General features: G+C 50.9%; 7 protein-coding genes across 7 annotated transcripts; 4 read left to right on the forward strand and 3 right to left on the reverse strand.

The window, feature by feature from the left end:
• Positions 1-905: 905 nt before the first annotated feature.
• On the forward strand, positions 906-3102 carry J4E90_003209 (uncharacterized protein; the record flags this gene model as incomplete). The annotated part of the gene is made up of 4 exons (XM_051432780.1): positions 906-1062; positions 1124-1464; positions 1519-1722; positions 1768-3102. The coding sequence occupies 4 exons, from the start codon at positions 906-908 to the stop codon at positions 3100-3102; spliced, it is 2037 nt and encodes a 678-aa protein (XP_051292678.1).
• Positions 3103-4864: 1762 nt separating this feature from the next.
• On the reverse strand, positions 4865-6280 carry J4E90_003210 (uncharacterized protein; the record flags this gene model as incomplete). Its single annotated transcript, XM_051432781.1, has 1 exon — positions 4865-6280. The coding sequence occupies one exon, from the start codon at positions 6278-6280 to the stop codon at positions 4865-4867; it is 1416 nt and encodes a 471-aa protein (XP_051292679.1).
• A 694-nt stretch (positions 6281-6974) lies between these two features.
• On the forward strand, positions 6975-8666 carry J4E90_003211 (uncharacterized protein; the record flags this gene model as incomplete). The annotated part of the gene is made up of 1 exon (XM_051432782.1): positions 6975-8666. The coding sequence occupies one exon, from the start codon at positions 6975-6977 to the stop codon at positions 8664-8666; it is 1692 nt and encodes a 563-aa protein (XP_051292680.1).
• A 1846-nt stretch (positions 8667-10512) lies between these two features.
• Positions 10513-11538, forward strand: J4E90_003212 (uncharacterized protein; the record flags this gene model as incomplete). Its single annotated transcript, XM_051432783.1, has 1 exon — positions 10513-11538. The coding sequence occupies one exon, from the start codon at positions 10513-10515 to the stop codon at positions 11536-11538; it is 1026 nt and encodes a 341-aa protein (XP_051292681.1).
• Positions 11539-11618: 80 nt separating this feature from the next.
• J4E90_003213 (uncharacterized protein) lies at positions 11619-13205 on the reverse strand (the record flags this gene model as incomplete). Its single annotated transcript, XM_051432784.1, has 3 exons — positions 11619-12586; positions 12642-12938; positions 13001-13205. 3 exons carry the CDS (start codon positions 13203-13205, stop codon positions 11619-11621), a joined length of 1470 nt encoding a protein of 489 aa, XP_051292682.1.
• A 7531-nt stretch (positions 13206-20736) lies between these two features.
• On the forward strand, positions 20737-21679 carry J4E90_003214 (uncharacterized protein; the record flags this gene model as incomplete). The annotated part of the gene is made up of 2 exons (XM_051432785.1): positions 20737-20957; positions 21019-21679. 2 exons carry the CDS (start codon positions 20737-20739, stop codon positions 21677-21679), a joined length of 882 nt encoding a protein of 293 aa, XP_051292683.1.
• Positions 21680-21750: 71 nt separating this feature from the next.
• Positions 21751-22693, reverse strand: J4E90_003215 (uncharacterized protein; the record flags this gene model as incomplete). Its single annotated transcript, XM_051432786.1, has 2 exons — positions 21751-22605; positions 22679-22693. The coding sequence occupies 2 exons, from the start codon at positions 22691-22693 to the stop codon at positions 21751-21753; spliced, it is 870 nt and encodes a 289-aa protein (XP_051292684.1).
• Positions 22694-22722: the final 29 nt, after the last annotated feature.

Below are 22722 nucleotides of genomic sequence, written 5' to 3' on the forward strand. Positions count from 1 at the left end.
GCGCTGACCAGCGCCGAGAGTTCTTTGAGAGTTTCCGACCCTTAAACGCCATCTTCAGCTTGTGGCTCGATAGCCTAACGATACAATTCTCGGGCCCGGTCGGAAAGAGCAGCGAAGGATACGGGATGTGTGGATCAATTACCGAGTGTTTTAGACGCCTTTTCTTCATTCTGGAGAGCGGCTTGACGTATGCGCATGATCCTGTCGGCCAGAGAGGCAATCTCAAGCTCAACAAGTACCGCTCCCTGGTGAAGTACTGGCAGCCGCAACCAGCCTGGATTAAGAAACTGGTGGTTTCATGGGATCTGACTGAGGAGGGTTTGCGGAGCGAAGATTTGGTGGCGGTCGATGGTCACTGCAGGAAGCGTACAACGGCGGCTTGTCCCGGGTTGCGGAAATACCATGTCGCCAGCGAAGATGGCCTCCTTGGATCGGAGTCAAGGGAATCTTTCTGTCGATTTCGCCCATCGGAGCCGGAAGATCGAATGGCGGGCCCGAGTATCGAGCACAAAAAGCAATGTCTCAAGTGTGCATGGCGTGGATGGGAATACCGTCGCTACATCCGGGGTTTGCCGGTCGAGAATGACGAACGCTGGCTTTAGGAGCCATCGCGGAACAACCACGATAACACAGCCGAAGATGTGTGGAAGACCTGGGGTCGTGCTGTTGAAAGTCCGAAGATCCCGCTGGGAGCCGCGCGATCTGGGCGATCCAGGGGCATCCACTAACACCCAAACCAGTAACAAGCGACGCGGGCTTATCAGGCACGATCAAACCTCATTGAACGATCACTGCTACGACTTTCGTGTCTACGTCATGTTTGGAAGTATCGCCGGTCTTCGGATCAAAAGATATGGGGAAGCGCTGCACGCTCTCTCCTTTTGGATCTCTTGGATCGCGCAACCATGTGTGGCATCACTTGTGCGGTCGCATTGCGGGGTCATGGACCGTTAGCGAAGGAACGTGGAGAGTTGAGCAAAACATTGCAAAAGAGTCTGGATACCATCAAGCATCGTGGACCTGATGCAGATGGTCATTGGATCAGCGAAGATTGTCGCGTGGGTACGTCAAGAAATGACTACGGGTGCAAGGAGAACACGTGACTAACATCCTGATCATCTAGCTCTTGGGCACAACAGATTAGCGATCGTCGACTTGAACCCAGAAGGAGAACAACCATTCCACGATGCAGACAATGATATTCACGCTGTAGTCAACGGCGAGCTGTACGGCTATGAAGAGATTCGGGATCGCCTTAGTGCCGAAGGCTACAGGTTTAAGAGCCAGTCAGACTCTGAGATTGCACTGGCGCTTTACAAGAAGCATGGTCTATCGTTCCTTCCGCACTTGCGTGGAGAGTTCTCACTATGCCTATATGATTCCAAGTCTCAGGTCTTCATTGCCGCATGCGATCGCTATGCCATCAAGCCCATGTACTACACAATTTTGGACGGCAAGTTGCTGGTATGGCCGCTCTTCACTCGTCGCAAATACTTCGAACTGACAACCACTGGGTAGATCGCTTCCGAAATGAAAGCATTTCTTCCCTTTGGATGGGAACCTGAGTGGGACGTGCAGAGCATCAAAGACGTGGGCTGGCTGTGCGATGGAAGAACCATCTTCCAAGGAGTTTCGAAGATACTGCCTGGTCACTACCTCGTCTGCAGATCGTTCAGCACCATCTCGCAAGACAAGTATTGGGACGTCGACTTCAAAGACAAGGTATGTGCTATGGCGTGTGCATCACAAAATCGCTGACAAGCTTAGCGTGAAATCGAAACGAGAGGTGAAGATGAGATGATCCAGGGTGTCCGAAAACACCTTGTTGATGCTGTGCGAGATCGACTTCGGGCGGATGTACCAATCGGAGTATTCCTGAGCGGCGGCATCGACTCAAGCGCAATAGCAGGCATGGTCAAGCATCTGATGGACACTGAAGGCGCACAGCTTGGCACAGCTCCAGCATCAGAGCGGATCAACTGCTTTAGCGTCAAGTTTATCGGTGAAGAACACGATGAAGAGCCGATCGCACGTCGCACAGCTGAATGGCTAGGAGTCAAGATGCATCACTGCGAGATGACCGAGGAGAACTTTGCCGCCAACATCGAGAACGCAGTCTGGCACAACGAAGCAGCAGTAACTGATCTAGGCACTGTTGGCAAGTTCTTGCTTTCGAAACTTACCAGCGATGAAGGTATCAAGGTCGTCCTCACTGGAGAAGGATCAGATGAACACTTTGCGGGATATCGGGAGCTCCTTACGGATTTCGTTCGCGAACCAGATCTATCAAGACCAAATTCCGGAGTTCCGGAAGAAGAGCGCATGGCAACACTCAAGAGCTTAGAGGGCTCAGAGACATCAGGTCCAAAGGAACTTGCGACATCGGCTGCCATTCGTGCCCAGGTAAACAACACTTCTTTCCTTGGTTTTACGCAGACCGCTTCTCTCCGTGACCCGCTCTTTGCGCCTTGGGTTTTCAACGAGTTTGGACAGAGCGACAAACGTCTTACGGCCGTGAACGCTGTCGATGGCCGTACCCGCGAGCTTATGGCCAAAAAGTGGCATCCGCTTCATACATCGCTGTACATCTGGATCAAGTCCTCTCTCGCAAACGGCCTACTTACCGTACTAGGCGACCGCTGCGAGATGGCCCACAGTGTCGAAGGCCGTCAGCCCTTCCTCGATCATCGCTTAACGGAATATGCGATGAAGCTTCCGCCCTCTGTAAAGCTGCGCTACGACCCTCAAACTCGCAGTTTCAGCGAGAAGTGGATTCTCAAAGAAGCCATGAAACCATTCATCACGCCTGAACTCTACGCTCGCAAAAAACACCCCTTCTCTGCTCCAGTGAAGTACAAACCCGATGGCCCTGTCCACCAGTTGTTCCAGAGACTGATCACGAAGGAGAATGTCGAGGCTCTTGGGTTTCTGGAGTGGGACAAATGCAAGGACCTGTTGCATGATGCGATATACGATGGTGATAGGCCAAAATGGAGTCAAATGATTCTGGTGGGTCAGTTTGTGATTCTAGGCAAGAGGTTTGGAGTCAAGAAGGCTGCGCCGGAGTTTACTACGCCAGGGGCGAACGGGGCGATGAGATAGTCTTGGGTGCTACAGTATGTAGCGCTCTGCACCAATATATCCTGTTCGGTTGCAAAACTGCTTTGGGGGTAAAAGACTCGCTTACTATACGAAACACTATGAGTACTAGAGCCTGGCGTCGCCTTTAGTTCCTGCTTCTTCATTCTCTTAGTTATATTTGATACCATTCCAGCAGACCTGAACTGGTACAGAGCCCCTGTCTTGATCCTCTTTCCTCGTTTCGTCCCACACGTCTTGTATCAAGGACTCGCACATGCCTCCACCAAAGTAATAATGAATCTCACCCAGACGCACCATGCCAACGGAGTTCCGTCGGTTGGTAGCGTAAAATAGCGATGTGTCTGCATAGAATCTTGATTTATGGGGATCGAAAAGGTTGGTATCCGCATGGAAAGGCGGTATATCGCTTTCGAACGCCATGGTATCGAGTGAGCCATCTACCTCTACAACATAGAACCGTTTTCCAGCCAGTACTTGCGGAGAGCCTGTAGCTGGCTCTGAAGTTGTGGCGTTAATGGCACGCAGCTTGTTGGCATCTTGTGAGAGAAGAACGTCTATCACAGCGGGCTTGCGGTGTGGCATATCTTTTGATGTGACACCTCAATTGCAAAGTTCTTTCTTGAGTTGGTAGGTTGGGACGCTCTCGTATTCATCCTCGCGAGTACGGCTGCGATAATCCCACGAGATAGTAATGTCGTTGTTATGAAACGAGCACGGTGTGATACCCATCCTGTGGGGATTTTTCCAACTCTTTTCCACCAGGCATAATAGCATTAGTACGGCAGCTTCTGTCAGATCTTTCGGGCTATCCGGTGTTTGTTCACCAGTGTAATGAAGAGCAATACTCTCGATCTCAATACAGAGCAAGTCCTCGAGACCAGTGCGAGGACAGCAATCCTGGCGAAGGTCGAGTATGTGAACAGGTGCGTTGGTGATCAGCGTCAATTCTGTCAGTCCAATAAAGTCTTCCATCTTTTTCAGTTGACGCGGTAGCCTCAGATCAAATCCTGTAGTCTTGGTGAATTTACTGCAAATATCCTGGACGTATATCCATAGATGGCGCACGCCCTCCTCTTCAGCTTCTTGTTTTGCCTGCCGACAGGTACCTCTGAAGCCAATCCAATGGGTCCCGTCTTTGTTACGAATTTGACCAAGCGTCATATGATCGTAGATTAGGTTTCGGACGTCGCGATTGAGTAGGCTAAAGAAGTAACTGGTTTCGTTCGGGCCTTGTGCGGGAGGGGCTGCATCTTGTGGAATCATGATGTCAGCGACGCGACGGGAGGTCGGTATGGTGATCGACGATGTGGTTGTGATTGAAGACTGAGCTGTAAGTCGACCCGAGCTTCGAAAGGCTGTGTGTACGGTCGAGCTCCCACGTGTGGTTATGGGTGTTTATGCAGGGGACGATCGAATCGAAATCAGGGCAAGGTCTTGAATATATATACATTAGAAGGGTACTTGATGGCGTGCTCTAAGAAGCTCGAGCTCGAGCGTCGAGAGTGAAATATTCGTGTAATCAAGGGGCCAATCGCCTATTTCCCTGCCCGGCTGCCCAGTCTTGCTCTGAGTCAATGCTCGATTCGCATATACTTACTCCTCAATGTGGATCACTGAAATGTCAATATTGAGTCCTTGGTGTAAGCATCGTGTGTGACGTAAGCGGGAGTAGGTCAAGGTTGGTATGTGGTATATGTATTCATCGGCTTTCATAACTCGTACAGCTTCGTCTCTACCGGTATCGACTCCAGTATTCCGTAGCTCAATCTCTGTTTCTGCTTGGACTCCACCTCTTGAAGACGAACTCTCGAACTGTGTACTTCTTTAAAATGCTACCAATGTCAAGCTTGAACCCATCCAAGCTCATATAATCCGCATCCCACGGTGCCGGTACTTCAACGTAGACCAGCATCAGTGTCTTCATGACCTGGGTTTGCACTCGGTTTACGCGATGGAACCACCACCAGTCCCTGCGCTCCTTTTCCGCGGCTCTGACTTGGGCTTGACCGTCCGTTTGCTCGGTCCAGTATGGGGCTGAGTAGGAAGGAATGATCATGATCGCAAACTCGGCATGTGTGAACGCAGGACCGCGAATGTAGAGCAAGTAGTCGACAGCGAACTTGACACCAGGCCGCACGACCCAGCCCAGGGATCGGAAGTGGTGAAAGACAACGTATTTCATCAGGAAAGGGTTGTCAGGCTCAATAGGCGGAATACACGTCATAGCAGGATCCACTCGAGTAGCGTCATTGCTCATACGGTACGCAGTACGAAGATGCGTCAAAGCTCTTTTGAGATCATCGGATTCGCCAGAACTGGACGCATGGGCGCAGTATACACGCAAGAGGTACCATGCTGGGTAGTGTTGTGCAAGATCCATGGGAGCCTGGGTGTCCACGTTGACGACTTGCAAAGCACCAAGGACGTATGTCAGGAAGAAAGCCTCCTCGGGTGTGAGCTGAAGATGCTCAAGATCCACAATGTCAACCTCTAGATCAGCTTCAGCGTCGGCCGGTGCGGCAGGGCCATCTGTGTTTTCATTGATCGCCGGAGTTGCTGTTGCATCTTCTGGCTTGGTGATGTCCTTGGCGTCGCTACCTACGAGCTTGTTGATGTTGGCGTCGGATACGATCTTGCCTTCTTGCCGTAGCTGTTGCTCAATAGCCTCGCGCTGCGCCTTGGCTCTCTCTAACTTGAATTGTCTGCGCTCTTCCCGCCTTGATTGTGTAACCTCGGTGCTTGTCTTGGACGCCTGGGCACCTCGCCTTCGCTTTTCAGCGACTAACCACTGTGGTTCACTTCGGCTGAGGGACCCTTTGCCCCAGAAGCCTTGTTCCCAAAGAGCTCGGATGGAGGCCGGATCGGTGACGTGGATTGACTCGGTCTCTGCAGAGTAGTATGCTCTGTGGATGACGATGTGTGACTCGGGCGACCACAGCGACTGCGAAATCAGGCTGATGAATAGTCGCACGATGGAAATGGGGTTGTGCGGGATGAAGGCAGGCAGCGCATATACGTCTAGTGGCAGAGGCTTCGCATGTATTTCGTTATAGTTGGGTCGTTTTGGGCGAGGTTTCCTCGAAACACCGTTGGCTGGTTCTTGGTTCGGCTGAGGTAGACCCTCTGGGCGCTCCTCGCTTGCAGCAACAGCATGCTCAAGCTGCTGAGTCGAAGACATGCCTCAGTCCAGCTCGATGTTCGACGAAACTGTACTCGCGTTAGTCCTGCGCGGGTTTTGAGGCAATGTGAAGTGTAGCAAGTAATGTCGATCAGATACCGTTGTAGTCTATTGTAACGGAAACAGCATCGAGAGCCAAACGCAGTCAAGTGAATGCATGCGCCGGCAATCGTATAAGTGAAAAGTTGTCATCATAAGACAGTGAAACACGTGAAAGGGAATCGTTGGTACTTACCCGGCCTTTGCGACTTCAGGTAATGGCGTCGTCGACGAGCGTTGCGAGCTTCATGGTGGAGTGGTGCTGAAGGTGAGAGGAGAGCGCAAAAAGTTTGGAGATGACTGTTTGCCAAGGCCGGATTTGATTGGCCGTCTTGGCCGACCGCACAGCAGTCCAGTTCCTAACACACGACAGCCACCGTACCACTGGTTTTTGAATGCGCGTAGCGGTCGTTGACAGTCGCACACAGTATATGCTTCACGATACCCATAGACTGCGGCTGGGGCTTGTGCTTGCCCTAGGAACGCCTGTTGTGACGTAATAAGAGCAGCTACCTCCGAGAAAGTAAAGAACGTCTTCGTGACGCCACGCGAAAGCGATTAGGCATCTGCACCTCTTACACGAATAGTTCCTGCCTGATCAGAGACTTACTCCAAACATACAGCAGCTCTAGATATATACCGAACAGCTTTCAAGATGCTGCCAGCGGCAAGATGGTCTTTACGACTGCCACGCCAGAGCGCTCGATCAATCACCACGAAAAGCATACCACGGCTAGCCCTTCGCAGTCGCCTACCGCGCAACACGACGCCGCCAACGACCTCAGCATATTCTACGAGACCACCTAGCAACGATTCCTCATCAAACACACATGATGGGGCCCCCAAAGAGACATCGAAAGTGGACGCCGTGTCCAACGCCCTCTCGACCACGCCCGACTCCGAGAACAACCTCGTAACGCCCGTGTACATGCCCGAAGACCCGAACGCCGTCCTAAAGCAGACACACCCCGCCATGCGTCTTCTGGACAACTCGTCTCTTATAGTACAACGGCAGCTGGAAATGATGAACGTGCTCATGGGCTTCGAGCAAGCGAACCGCTACGTTATCATGGACCCGCACGGTAATCATATTGGATATCTCGCCGAGCAAGACCATGGCATAGGGAACGCCATGGCGAGACAGATGTTCAAGACGCACCGCAGCTTCACGACTCACGTCTTTGACCGGGACGAAAAGGAAATACTAAGGTTTCATAGACCTTTCAGCTGGATCAACTCGAGAATACGCGTGTATGATGCGGTAGGGCCCGATGAGAGCACCTATACCAGCTCGGCAAGTCTGCAAGGCACGAGTGTCAAAAGCATAGCCAACCAAACGAGCGCAAATGTCTCAACTTTGGCACTCCGAGACATGAGGATTATCGGAGCTTCGGAACAGGAGTGGGCACCATTACGAAGGAAGTACAACCTGTATCTCGCAAGGAATCTCGAGGACGCCGCCGCAGGACCAGACGCGCCCCAACTGTCCTCTGGTGACCTGCCAATCTCAGACTCTAAAGCCGTGGCAGTAGCAGAAGGCGATACCCGAGAAGTGGGCATGCTCCAGTTTGCCAGGGTTGACGAACCCTTTTTGTCCTGGGACTTCAGCTTGATGTCTGAAGACGGGCGGCTAGCGGGTTCTGTTAACCGCAACTTCGGAGGCTTCGCGCGCGAAATATTCACTGATACGGGTGTTTATGCGTTGAGAATGGACGCTGCCGGGCTGGCAAGTGAGCCGTCAGGCATGGTTTCCAAAACTGGTGAGCAGAGCCGACCATCACTAGAAGACTACCCTGGCATGACCCTTGATCAACGCGCCGTAATGCTTGCTACGGCTGTTAGCATCGACTTTGACTATTTCAGTCGACATAGTGGTTCTGGTGGCATGTGGCCAATGTGGATGCCATGGGTAGGTGGCAGTGGTGAAGCCGCGGGAGGTGCTGCAGCTGGTGAAGCGGGTGCTGCCGGTGCTGGGGCCGTAGGTGCTGCTGGCGAAAGCGGTATTGCAGGTGAGGTTGGCACTGCAGCGCGCGGACTGGGAGCTGGAGAGGGTGCTGCGACAGGTGCAGCTACAATGGCGGGCTACGAAGCTATGCAAAGAGGGCGAGAAGCCAGGCAACAAGAAGACGATGCTTCCCCACAAGCGACCGATCCGTATCAGCCCAACCCCGATCAACAGCCAGGTACAGGCCAAGTCGGTGAAGATGTCTGGGGCGAAGATCCTGGCGTCGGATCTCGGGGTCAAGATCAGGACTTCTGGGGTGGACAGGGTGGACAGAGTGGTGGCGATGCTGGAGACGGTGGTGATGGTGGTGGGTTTAGCTGGGGTGACTTTTTCGAAGAGTAAGGCTGTGCCGCTTCTTTTGTACCACCATTGTATCTTGTAGCATTGATACCATTTTAGATAACAAGCTCTATTGCTAAGGCAATCGTTGGGCAACGCGCTCATATACGTTTCTCCCGTAAGTCGGTTGAGTAGAGAAAAGAGCCCTAGATACTAGTCTGCGGCTGAGGTGGGGCTGTGCTAAACGGCTCAGTCCTTCCTTCTTCGTTCGCTTTTGCCTTCATACACGACTTCACTCAATCGCTTTGCGCGTCGTTACCTTATTTTCTACGAGGCGCTAGATCCAATTTGAGCTCAACTCTAGGCTTATCTTGGTACCGGAGCATACCATTCAGTCTTTGATTGATGAGGTGGACAAGCCCGACAACTCAGTCGGCAACGCAGCGAGAATGCCGCAGACATCGGACTTCTACAGGTATAGAGAACTGGACGGATCAAAGCAGCAGATCCGTCTCGCAAGATTGTTGCGATCTCAACCTGTGGCCAATACGCTATACAAGCGCGACTTCATTTACTGCGAACTTGAGATATTCGACATCAACACTGCACCCGAGTTCATCGCTCTGTCATACACTTGGGGTGGACCATCAGATAATAGGTATATCGCTATCAATAACAAGCTGCTCGCTGTTAGAATGAACTTGTTCGATTTCCTTTCCGCCTTTCGCTCAGACGGAGCCAATACCCAGTACCTCTGGATCGATCAGGTAGGTCCTACATCTACTTGGCTATGCATGCATGGACTAATCTCATCACTCAGATATGTATCAACCAACAGGACACGGCGGAACGTAATCATCAAGTTCGCCTAATGGCTCGAATTTACTCCGAATGCATCTATGTCATTGTTTGGTTAGATTTGTCTTCGTTAAGAGCAGCGCGAAGGTACTCCAAAAACAGGAATGCCGAGAATACTGAGGCTATCCTGAGAAACCGTTACTTCACGCGTCTATGGATCGTGCAGGAAGTAATGTTACCCAAAAAGGCACATATCCTGTGCGGTCACGTCTGGATGGACTGGGATGTCCTCTTCAAGGCTGCATTGTTTGCTGGATTTCTGGAACATCCAACTCTGTCGCCAATGACGTATTTACTTTCTAATCGTTATGCACACGCGGAGCCTGTTCGACCTGGGTATTCGCATCTACTGTGCAATCTACTACGTCAATTTTCTAGCATGGGCTGCGAAGACCCTCGAGACAAGCTATACGGTATGCTCGGCCTCATCTCTGAAACGCTACGGCCTATCGTGGATTATTCGAACACCAGGGAAGACGTCTACCTTGATGCCATCAGAATCCTTGGTCCATTTTTCTGCATGGACGCCTCGAATTGGTGGTGGCAGGACTTACCATTGAGAATGGGTGTCCCGTTGGCTCATGTTGTATCGTTGCAGCCTTTCGTCACTGGTCTACTTGCTTGTGGACAAAAAGAAAATAAAGTTGACCCAATATGGACTTTGCAAGATATGGGCTTTGTGAAAGCAGATCGAACGCGTCATTATCCGGGGCGATGGTGGTACGAGTACAAAGGCGTACGACATTACCACGACTGTATTTCCTCCAAGGACGAGACTGCAAGCTCGGAAGCTGCTTTGTGGTCCTTACTTGATGCTACGCCTGAACGAGGCTCGGGGTAACTGGGATACCCCGCATCATCGTCAATCTACCCCGGAAAAGTCCAGCTCCAGATTTCCCGCAGCGCCACCAGTCGGGGGTAATTGTTCCGTTAAACCCACGCTGCCGAAGATCCATCTATACCGACTGCGCCGATATAAATAGTAGCCAAGCTTGTTAGAGATCATTGTGACGATCATCAAGCCTTCGAAAACGTTTTCCGCTCTGCCGATATGAAGCTCACCGCGAGTTCAAGCGTCGTCTTGACACTGTTTGTGCATGCAAATGCTGCCCCCACGCATCCGAAGCAGAAACAAAGCTCTTTTAAATCGCATTCCACAGAATCTCTGATAGCCTTTGGGGATAGCTACACATACGTGCAGGGTACCCTCGGCCATCAAAACTACACCTTCATTGGCGATGAATTCAACTTCTCTTTTACGCCCGCACAGCTCTTCTCGAATCGTATCGTGCAGAACCTTACGGGAACGGCAGAAGGTGGCCCTAATTGGGTGGAGCTTTTGACTGGATGTGGTGTCGAGGATGGTTTGCACAATCCAAGAGAGTGCGACGTTCAGCTTTGGGACTTTGCATATGCTGGCGCGAACACTATCGAGGAAGCTGGATTCACACCCCTTCATCACAACCATACTGTCTCACTCGAACGGCAGATCGAACAGTTTGCCTCCTACGGCAATCCAGCTCTCGAATCTATTCATCTCAACAAGAAGAAAGCGCTCGTAGCGATATGGATCGGCATCAACGACATCAATGACCTTGTATCCACCCAAGGCAAGAACGCATCCTTTGCACCACTCTACGAGAAGATCCAGGACCGAGTTTTTGAGAACGTGGAGAAGATCTATGAGCTTGGCTACAAGGACTTCCTCTTCATGAATCTACCGCCTCTGGATCGTGGACCAGGCACGCCCAATGTCAACGCGTCGCTCGTTGCTTCTTTCAACACGATCCACGCTGCACATGCCAACGACTTTCAGTCCAATCATAAGGACGTGAAGGTGCTTCAGTTCGACGTGAATAGTGTTTTGAACTACGTTTTGGATCATTACCAAGACTACGGGTTCAAAAACGTCACCGACTACTGCCCTGGATATAATCAGCCAGATATCCTAACAAACCCAAGTCAGTATGGATGCACGGACTTGGATACGTACTTTTGGTACAATTCAGGGCACCTGACGAGCCGAACCCATGAAGTCATGACTAAGGCATTGAAGAGATGGTTGCTAAAGCAGTAAAAGAGACATAGACTATCATACGTTCTTAATATCATAGTGCGACATTTGTATCAGGGGGTTATGCCAGCCAATGAATACCGCTACAATGCCCAAACCCTCTGATCACCCCTACTGTCTGACCTTTCAAGCTTGTTCATCCTCCCATACCACAGCCTGAGTGTTGTAGCGATTGCCGCCACCAGGAAGCTACATGCCGCACACACGAAGTTGCCTGTCGGGAAGCCTTGACTTCGCTCGTCGTTCATCCAAATCCATTGCGCAATGATCTGACCAATACCTGCGCAGCTGTTGTGCAGCGCGATTGCGAGTGGCAAGGTGAGGAAGCTCGGCGAGTTGCAGGTCACCCAATTCGTCATGGAAGGTGCTGCAGGGAAGGCACCTGCAGCGGCCATACATAGGCAGCCGTAGCGCTGAACATAGGCGTCGGCGGGAAGAAGGCCAGCGGTCAGCCAGCCAGTACCTCCTATGAGTGATGCGATGGTGATATGCCACCCACGAGCGTTGAAGTGGTCCGCAGAGTAAGAGATTGTGATGGCTACGAAGAAGCCCACGACCCATGGTGGGACAGTCAGAAGTTGTGCATGAATGGACTCGTAGCCTAGTCCGGTAACGATAGTGGGCGTAAAGAACGTGAATGACCCCTGAGGAACGACGTCGGCTACATACGCAATGTAGTGTAGCAGCATGCGTGGACTGAAGCAGGTGTCCAAAATCTCTTTCTTGCTAGCATGTTCCTGATTATATCCACCGCCTCGGTCAGCCAGACGATCAATAGCGAATTTCTTTTCGGCGTTGCTGAGCCACTTCGCTCTAGCTGGGTAGTCGGGCAGGAAGAACCACAGAAGGAACGCCGATAGTAGGGTGATAATTCCTTCGATGATGAAGAGCCAGCGGAATCCTTCAAGACCTGCCGCTCCGTTGATATGGCCGACTCCGAATGCGATGGCGCCTCCGAAGGCACCAGCAAGGTTGCAGAACGCGATGACGAGAGCGATGCGAACAGCCCGCTCGTTATAGCGGTACCAGATCGTGATGAAGTAGACAATTCCTTCGATACGTAATCAGCGCAAGTTCATCAACCTCCATGTCTCATTGTAACACACCAGGAAAGAAACCGGCTTCGAAGACTCCGATCAAGAACCTCAAAGCGATGATCGTAGCACTGTTCTGTACACCCGCAAACCCAATCGTTAAGGCTCCCCAAGCGAAAAGAAGGATGCCGAGCCATCTAGAAGGTCGGATGTAGTGCTTCATAACGAAGTTGCTTGGTACTTCGAACACGGCATACGCGACGGAGAAGAGAGTGACGGTCAGAGCGTAGCCGTGAGGTGTCAGGCCCGTATTACTGAGCATGTCGTCGCCTGTCTCTGTGTTGAGCACGCGAGCATTACCAATGTTTCCTATTATTAATTTTAGCGATTGACGCGGGTGCTGAGATGGTAGGAGATGATGAGGACCATACCCCTATCAAGAAAATTCAAGAGATATACCCAGCAACACAGAGGTAGAACGCGTAGGTCTAGTTGCCGGTTGAGTTTCTTGTTGTACTTTTCGTCATAGACGTCTATCTCCCCGTGCTCTTGTAGCGTCTCATCATGGTTTTTGACCGTGTCGATGTCGACATCTTCGAGGTGTTCCTGCTTCTCGGGTTCTATAGGCTTGTCCATGGTGATATTCTCGTATACGATAGCTGAGCAACTCTAGGTAGTCTATTGTGAGCGAAGGTTCTTGCACCTTCCGTATAGCTTTGGTCAATGGTTATATAGTTCAGAATATCCATCTTACTTCGTTATCCCACAGCGGAACAACGCATCCGGATATACCAGTTGCGGCTTTACCCCAGATGTGCGGGGTAGAAGCCCACGTCTTCGCGCTGCATATTCCCTACCACGGAGATGATCCGCGATCCATCCGCTGTGGGACGAGAATGTCGGTGTTGTCGCCGATGGTATTGTTCGTTGGGGTGCGGAACCAGTTTGGCCTCCGAGAAGAAGCCCAGGAAGCTACCCATGTACGTCATCGAAATGATTCACGTGCATCTACGAGGTTCTTGAGGTAATCTCTGTATGCGTTCGTTGCTAGTAATAATATATCCTGATTCCCAGTGAAGATGCTAGAATGTGGGTGCATCCGGTCAAGATGAGGCCTCGAAATACCTAGGTAGCCTCGGAGAGCGCGCACTGAGCACGGGCCTGCTTCCAATTGGATCCAATTTACCCATACGTCATCTCGCTTCACATGAATCTGAGGAGGCCCGGGGTCATCTACCGTGAACTCTCGTCACCATTACTCGTGTTCTCCTACGTTCCTGGCGCGCAACATTAATCCGAATCGTTATCGGTCAATCTATCTAATATGATAATGGAAAGAACCATAACGAGTAGACCTATAGCAACAGTAATCTGTAACGTAAAGGCAACCCAGACCATAGTGATTGCGCTGACTCCGATATCCGTTCGGATATTCCCGTAGTTGGCTGACTCTGCCATTGCAGCTGCACCCACAGATCCCACATGCTGCCACAAACTCGCGATAAGTAGCTGCACTGCAGCAACAAAACTCGCTGCGAGCGCAACTTGTGAGACGGGACGCGACGGAAAGGGTCTTACATCTACGTCAGACCCCGTTCGTTCATCTCGCTCTTCGTGCCACCCCGGAAATGTTGCGAGAAGCAATATAGTGACAAATGCGAGGACTACAGCAATGAATAGAAGACCGGAGAAGAGAACTTCGTTCTTGAACTTTGCAGCAGCTCCTATCAAGTTCAGCGGGTCATTTTCGTACCCAATTTGCTGCGCCAGACCATTATGGTCGGAGCTACAAAGCCAGACGATACCACGTTGGCGCACGCACATCCCAAAGTAGCCCGCTCGGACTTCAAGCTCGGCGGATCCTTTCAGGCCATTCAATGTGTCAAGCAACACATCATGACCTTCAGTAGTGCGTTTCGAAGTCGAGTTCGTATACGATAAACCGAGGACGTAGATGTTTGTCATGGTCGAATAGCTTGCGCACCCAGCCAGAGATATTGCTATGGATACAGTAAGTATGATACTAATCCATGAACTTCAGATCAGTAGCTTACAATTCAGTACAATCACGACAGTCAGCAGAATCATCAACATATGATGATAGCCGAAGAACGGAATTAGTCCTGTTGACATGGTCAGTTTAGACAGAGAACTATATTTTAAATTGACTGACTTTGAAAAGACACTGCAAAGCGTAGGTTCGCCATCGCTACCTCGGTATTCAAGAATCACGCGCTTAGAGCTGATTCACAACACGCATCTGAAGTATGGAATATCTGGCTTTCAAGCTGATATTAGTTCTTTCATACAGTATATGCCGATGTGCAGGTTCCAATTGATGTGGTGTAAATTTCCTTGCGGGAAGTGCGGCTCTCGACTGGTTTTTAAGCCGCCCCGCAGACGTTTTGGCGTATGTGTGATACGTCGCATGCATGTAGCTGCACGCACACTGCACGACTGTGCCACCAGGCGCTTACCTCGATGCTGGACAGCCCGACGGGCTTACCTCCGGCCTCGCATCAGTGATACAACCACAAACTCAACCTGCATCCATGCAGAACGCCTACCTATACTTCTTCAGCCGCACCTGAAACTAACAGCTACGAACCACGATACAACAATGGGCATACAACGTCTTTCTTATTGATGCGCGGAAACGCAGAACACAAACCCTGGACACATTAGCGAGCGCCAAACAAGAAAATTGCAGGGGTCAACATTGCCTTGCCGGTGAACACGAGCGTGGGTCGTAGGCGCAGAGATGGAGGACGACCAACAAGCAACATGTGGTCATGAAAGGAGTTCGGAAGACAGTGTATACAGTCCCAAAGATTCACCGGGTTACACGCGAGACGATGGGCCAGCACTTGAGGATTTGCAGCAGGACAATGGCCAAAATGACGCTCACCCACGGGCAGACTACAAGACCAAGGACGGATCGATTGATGATTGCAGTTCTGGACACTCTAGAACTCCAAGTGCAGATTACCGCGGTAAGATCTTGACGAGTTCCGCACCATCTCTCATCCTTCAACAACAGGCAAGACCCCGCACATCACTAGATGATCTACAGACCCGCCACCCGAGACGATTACCGTCAGAGTGCCGGACGACCAGCGCAAGCGCAATCACTCTACCCTCATCTCGTTCATCTTCAATAGATCAGCCGTCCATCCGAGATCTATGTCGGACTAGCGAACCCAAGTCCGTGGAACGATCAATAGTGCGACCAGAACGGGCAGCTTCTTCTGGGGGGATGCGCGAACGTGGGAGAGCAAAGTTCCGAGCAGATGCAGTCTCCGAAGAAGAAGCGATAAAAAGAGAAGAATCTCCGAAAGTGAAGGACAGAAACGCGAGGGATCAATTCCAGCAATCGCGTTCACCAGAGCGTGAACCAATCAGGCAGCGACCCGAAGGCGATGCACCGCGACGACCAGAGCTGAGCAAGCTCTGGAAAGCAGTCTTAATAGCATTGGAGTCAAGCGGGAAACTCCGACAAAAACCAAAGCAGCAACAACAGGAGGTGCAACAGGCGGCGAACAACAATGAGGCAGAGATCTATCGCATGGGTCTGCTCACATCGGCCAACCGCTTTTCGAATCTACATCATGCTAGTGCCGTAACTACACGGCACATTTGGAGTTCACACATCATGTTATATGATATACTTGAGACACAGCAGCCTAGTGCCTCTACTCTCCAAGCTCTCTGGCCTGATGCACACTCGCGTTCGGCACCGACATATGAGGACTTCCGGAATACGTTAAGGCGTACTCCAGCTCGGTGTCATCTCAGAATGATCTTTGTGGAAGATCTAAATCCTTCATTGATTGATTACCTGGGTGCCACCTTCCAAATTCCACCAGGTGTGTTCGAAAAACATTTGGATGGGTCCGGCTTTGCAGGCGAATCATTCGATGACAAGAAGCCAGCGCGGTGGTTGAATCACTCCTCTAGTCCTGATTGTTCTTCGCTGACCTGGTTCCGGCCTGTAATTCCTTTACTTCCTGTGGCTTCAAACTTCCGCAGTCAGCTGCTCAGCAATCTACGTCCGAAAGTCAATTGCATGCTTGAAGGCTGTGGGAAGGTTCATAAGTTGCAAACAACTGCTAATATCTTGCGTCGCAACGTGAAATTGTGCCCAAGTCCCGGAGCTTATGTAAAGGGCTCTGACACCGAGTACCCTATTGCATGGGAAGAGAGGGTAACAATATTTACAAGGCGGATTGACGGCTGTAAATTTGGTATGCGAAGGGAATTTCCCAAATGACTCCAAAACTAGTTGCAAATATTCTGACGATGCCAGCTATTGTGCTACTAGATCCGCTGCCCTTCACTAGGGTTGGATGGAGTACCAATCAAGACCAGCAGAAGGATGTCGCTCGTTCCAAACTCAAGATAGTACGTGACAATGCTCCGAACACGGAGGAACCTCAGAGCCATCGCATTGAGAGCTGGGCTGCGCAACAACGCCCTCTCTCTACTGCAGCTGCGCATCCAGAATCGGCAAGATCTTCGCTCGCATCAAATGTAAATGTTGCAGTGGATGATCCGCTACCACACGCTGGTTTACCCGATACCCATCCCTGTAAGTATGAGCATTCTCTGGAGCATACATGTTTTCGCAACGCCGCACAGAGAGCGTATGAGAGACTTCCAATTCGTACCTCTCACGTAAATCTTGTTGGCAATCAGTCGTTCCACAGAAGCATCGACTTTCAGATCGCACATGTAGACGTCAGGAAACTTTACCGTGATCACGCCCAGTTGATTCACCCAGAAAGACTAACAGCTTGTTAGTCGTCCCAGCAAAAAAGCCTGCGGGTGTAACATTTCTGCACTCATCGGCGGAAGCTAAGATGAGCCGTGCACATGTCACGGGCGCTACAATTGACGCTGTAGGAGCGATGTCATCAGCTCGACAGCGGAATACGAGATTCGCCATCGAACGGAAGTCAAGCCGGAACCGCAAAAGTGGCATCTCACCGACTAGAACCACACACAACACAGCAGACAAAATCGATCTGAATCGGGCAAGGAGTAACCATTCCGAGCACCGAGCCCACGATTATGACCGGGTAATTCCATATTATCCTATCAAAGCTGGATCGTCATCTTCCGCGATGCTCGGCGACACATTCACCACGCTTGATATGCCATCGCACATCGAACGCCTCCATATACCCTTCTCCGTAATAGGCGAGTTTCAAGCTGCTTTGCAGCCGACAGGAAAAGGCAAGGAAACGATACACGGTAAGCGTCTCTGTACGATACGCATGAGAGACATACACTGACCTCGTGATTCTACTATTAGACCCACTCCAGATACTGTTCAGAATCATTCACGATGATTGTCATAATCTGACTGATGTCATACGCGATTCATTGCATTGTATACGCCAAGACATGCTGGATGAAGATGTCATGCAACAGCGGGTTACATACTGGAGAAAGCTGCTTCATCGCTTCAATTCTAGCCTTGCGGATGTGGACCAGCAACTGCGGTCCTTGATACACTTTCAGAACGATAAGGAACTTTTCTACCTTGGCGGCAATCAACGAACCGAATTACCATCGGAAAGACTCGCAAGAGACACGAGTCAAACCTTGAGGAACAGTCTCAATCTCGTCGAGAGATCTTCCACAGCATTGCTTACAGAAATGCAAATAGTTGACAGCCGACGAAGCATCGCGGAAGCTGAGAGCGTGTCCAAACTCACCGAGCTAGCATTCGTCTTTATTCCGCTGTCCTTTGTCGCAAGCCTGTTCAGTATGCAAGTCAAGGAACTGAGCGACGGAGTGCCACTTTACGTCTTCACGCTCGCTGCCATAGCCACTGTCTTTGTAGCTTACGCTATGCGCCTCAGTATTCGCAGCTCCCGCCTCATCGAATATAAGACCCAGATCTTAAGTCAAATTCACGCTGAATCGCACGTCCCGCACAATCAGCCAATACCAACACGCATAGTTTTAGGATGGTTGCACAACACTATCAGCAGGTTTCTATCGGGAACGTCTACGACGGTCTTCGCTGTTGTCTTCCCATTTGTGCTCGTGGGAGCGCTCATAGCTACTCTTCTTAGCCCTATCGTACTGCTTTGGCTACGTGGGATTGACAGAGGCTTTACCGTTGTGATAACTCTTCTTTTAGTCTCTTCGAACGCGATACTTTTCATCCCACTCGCGAAATTTGGGTACCGATCGCTTGGCACTAGTCCGATGAACATGATCCGTGACATTCGAAGGTGGCGTAGAGAGAGTCAAAAGAGAAGAGCCAAGTCAAAGAAAAAAAGAAGATATCCAGATCCAGAAGCTCAAGCTCGATCAGGAGTTAGTGGTAGTAGCGAGCGCGTCAGAGAACACGGTTCCAGATCTTCGGAAAACAACTTGAGCCATGCTACCAGTAGAGCGTGAGACTCATCTGCTACTAGTTCATGATAGATATGCGGGCTGTGAAACCCAGTCTACGATCGATAGCCCATCACTCAACGAGAAACGTTCCATAAACATGCAACTCATCCCTTGTCCTCCATCTTCCTGCTACGAATATCTTTTCACCCTCCCAAACGTGTACGCCCAGCTCCTTCATACCACCCTTTTCCATCACACGCTGACTCGCTGGGTTCTCAGAGTTGACAATAGCTCGTAGAAAGACTTTTTCGTATGGCTCCCAGAAAGATCTTTCTTTTTTGCAAGCATCGATGAGTGCTTTTACAGCACTTGTTGCGTGACCCTTACCCCAAGCAGAGGGTAGATAGCTATAACCAAGTTCGACGGTGAGACATTCCGGTTCGAATGAGGAAGGAGGCAGAATGTCAGATCTCAAAGTGAGGCTCCGATCGCCGAGAGATTTTACACCGATATGACCAATGAAGCGAGATGGAATGGAGTCATTATCTGCGCCATCGTGTCCGGGAGACAAGAGCAACTCGTGTACGGCATAGGATACTCGGTATGACTTGGTTTCGCCTTCGCTGACCGTGACTGGCAGGGCGTATTTGGTGAACCTTTCGGTGTCTTCGACGGTTTTGGCGATCCCGTCAATGCTGAGCGGAATTAGTTCAGTCCCGGTGTACATGACGCACGGTATATGGTTGACTGATAACAAAAGACGGGACGACCTACCTCCAAAATGCGGCCTTCTCGTCACTGCGTAGTTGGTGTAGCCACTCAAATTCTTGGCTTCCTCTCTCTGCTGCCATAATCCGCGTCAATTTTAACTGCGGTGTGAAGATTGCGTGATCCATAGTTGTCAAGTGCTGTGGGAGGAGATTTCTAGTTCTCACAAGGCCTTATCAACCTCTATATTACTCTCTGTTCAGCCTTTGGAGGCTGATATACATCGGAATAGACTAGACGAAAGGTCCAATCGGCATTCCTTAAGCTCGGTAATCACTAAATATGGCTTAGCGTAAGACCTCAGCTGTCCACGACTGGTTTAGTTATTCCGATGCTTCGTGACTCTTATATCTGTACACCTCTGGAACGAGGGCCTTGTTCCAAGCACCAATGAGAATCGGCCGCGCAGAGTGCTGACACCCAACAAAAGATACCTTCACCGCGGCTGTTCCGGGATCACAGTTCGTGCGAATCAGACGGCTTTGCGCCTCGACACCATACTTCATGAAGCTAGGCAGCGGTATGCTCACTGTGTGTTCCAGCCTACAAACATGCAACGATGAGTCAGTCGCTGACATGATCGGCTTTGCTTACTATCAAGCTTGACGCGACCATGCCGTGACTACATGCAGAACCCCGTACAGCATATAGCGCTTTATTCTGAGATATGTTGTGATAGCGGTGGGTATATCCCGTACTCAATCATTCACTGGGTACTAAGTGCTCGTACTCAGGATCAGTGCAGTCATTGTCGTATGATTGCCTCTTTGCTGTAGATGAAGCCTCGGACGTGTCGTGGTCTCGTCTTTTTGCTCCTGCCTCGCTGCCTTATGTGTGGCTCAGTTGGGACAGTCTCGGATGAACTCAAGGTAACAGGACATATGTCTAACAGTTGGTCATCAAATGATATGATGGGACGTGAAAGTCATTGATGCAAGAAGACGGCCAAGATGTGGGATGCTAGCGCCACTCATGTCTTGGCATTCCCGAATCGCCGACCGAACTTTTGGCACTGTCGCGATGAACACCTACATCCGCATCAGCACCAATGGCACACCCACGATCGCTACTAGCTCCTCTGAGCAGACTCACTATATCATCCATTGTCGCCTCGAGATCAGAAGTCCCGCGCTTCGCTTCAATACCGCATCAGACGATACGATGCGCAACCACAAAAGCCCAACCCAAGAAAAAGAAGAAGGCGCGGAACACGTTCTTGCAACATGACTTGAAGAAGGCAGAGAAATTCTCGCTTATAGATGCAATGCAGTACGTTCTATTTGGATCATGTACAAGGGAGTGGGAAGATCGAGGGCTGACGGTAGAACAGATATATCCGCGCCTTTGAAGTAGGCCGCAACCCGTCTTCCTCCAAATACGAACTACATGTACGCCTACGCACACTCAAAAACGGACCCGTCATACGAAACCGATTACGACTCCCGCACCCTGTCAAGACTGATATACGAATCTGTGCCATCGCCGCCCCCGACTCGAAACCCGCTGCTGAAGCACGAGCAGCTGGTGCTACGCTTGTAGGCGAGGACGAGGTTTTCAACCAGATTAAAGAGGGGAAGATCGATTTCGAGCGGTGCATCTGCCACATTGATAGTCTGCAGAAGATGAACAAGGCGGGGTTGGGAAGGCTGCTAGGTCCCAAAGGCTTGATGCCGAGCACAAAAGCAGGAACGGTCGTTACGAACGTGGGCGTCACTGTCCGAAATATGACTGGTGGTAGCGAGTACAGAGAACGTCTGGGTGTGATTCGTATGGCAGTTGGACAACTGGGATTCACGCCAGAAGAGATGCAGAACAATATCAAGGGATTCATGGATGCGATAAAGAAGGAAATGGCGCAAATGAGCGATCGTATCACCAAGGAGATTCACGAGGTGGTGCTTAGCTCGACGAACGCACCCGGTTTCACATTGAGCGGGGACTTTAAAGGACCGGACTCCATATCACCAAAGGAGTTGAGTGGGCCTTTGTAAATGTAGCTTTCTGGGGTGTATGACTAATGTACCATACCGAACGCCGTCGCTATGCTGGACAATATCGTCTCTTATGGTGACTTGAGTGTTTTGAGGACCTTGACTGCCTCAGCAGATTCCTCCATGTCCGCGTATATCTTCATAATTTTCATGACGCGACCAGCATCAGACTTGTTAGCAGTCTTGGCCTGCTGCAGTGCAGTACTCAGGTCCATCAACAACGTACTCCGCACCTTTGCTATTCTGGCCGCCTGGGCTGCCACGAATGGATGCTCACCCAGCTCTTTCTGCAATGCTAGCACCAACCGGTAGTGCACAACATTCCGCCTCAACTTGGCGACCGACACGCCGTAACCCTCTTCTTCCTCGTCTTCATCTTCCTCGTCCTCGCTATCCGAGACCTCTTCTCCGAGGATGATCGTCTCGTGCCCCGCCGTCTCAATCAAAAGTTCAGCCTCCAATTCTTTGAGTCTAGCGTCGTAGTCGATCAGCCGCCTCCCCAAGTCAATTTTAGCCCTAACATCTCTCCTTTCTTGTAGCAACTCCCCGACTCCTTCTTCTCGTTTCCCCACCACACCGGCCAGGCCGTCAACTTCCTTCCTGAAGCCCAGCAGTCCTACTCGCACCTCTTCTACCTTTTCTTCGCCGCCGTGTAGACTGTTTCCCAAATTAAGGAAGTCTTGGTAGTTGCTGTTGACGAGGTCTAACAGCTCCTTTGAGAGAAGCTGCGATCGCGACCGCAGTTCCGAACGCAGGTCTTCGAGCGTTTGGTGTCGGTTGTGGAGCGTAGAGAGATATGTTGCCGGTGAGAAGTTCGGGGCTAGGAAGTCTGACCGGCGTAAGGGCGTCGCGAAGGGAAGGGTGGAGAGGTTGTCTTCGTCGTCATTATCGTTGTCGCTGGATGCGGAACGCGAGTCGTCGCCGAACTGGAGGACGTGGGTTAGTCGCAAACTCGCGTCATCTCGCGCACGATAAGGAAAGGCTCTTGGGGTTACGCACATAGAAGCGACTCATAGTTGTTGTCTCAGCTCCATGTGGAGGGT

This window comes from Alternaria incomplexa, assembly GCF_024043165.1.
Source record: "Alternaria incomplexa strain BMP 0042 chromosome Unknown scaffold_4, whole genome shotgun sequence".
NCBI classification, from domain to species: Eukaryota; Fungi; Ascomycota; class Dothideomycetes; order Pleosporales; family Pleosporaceae; genus Alternaria; species Alternaria incomplexa.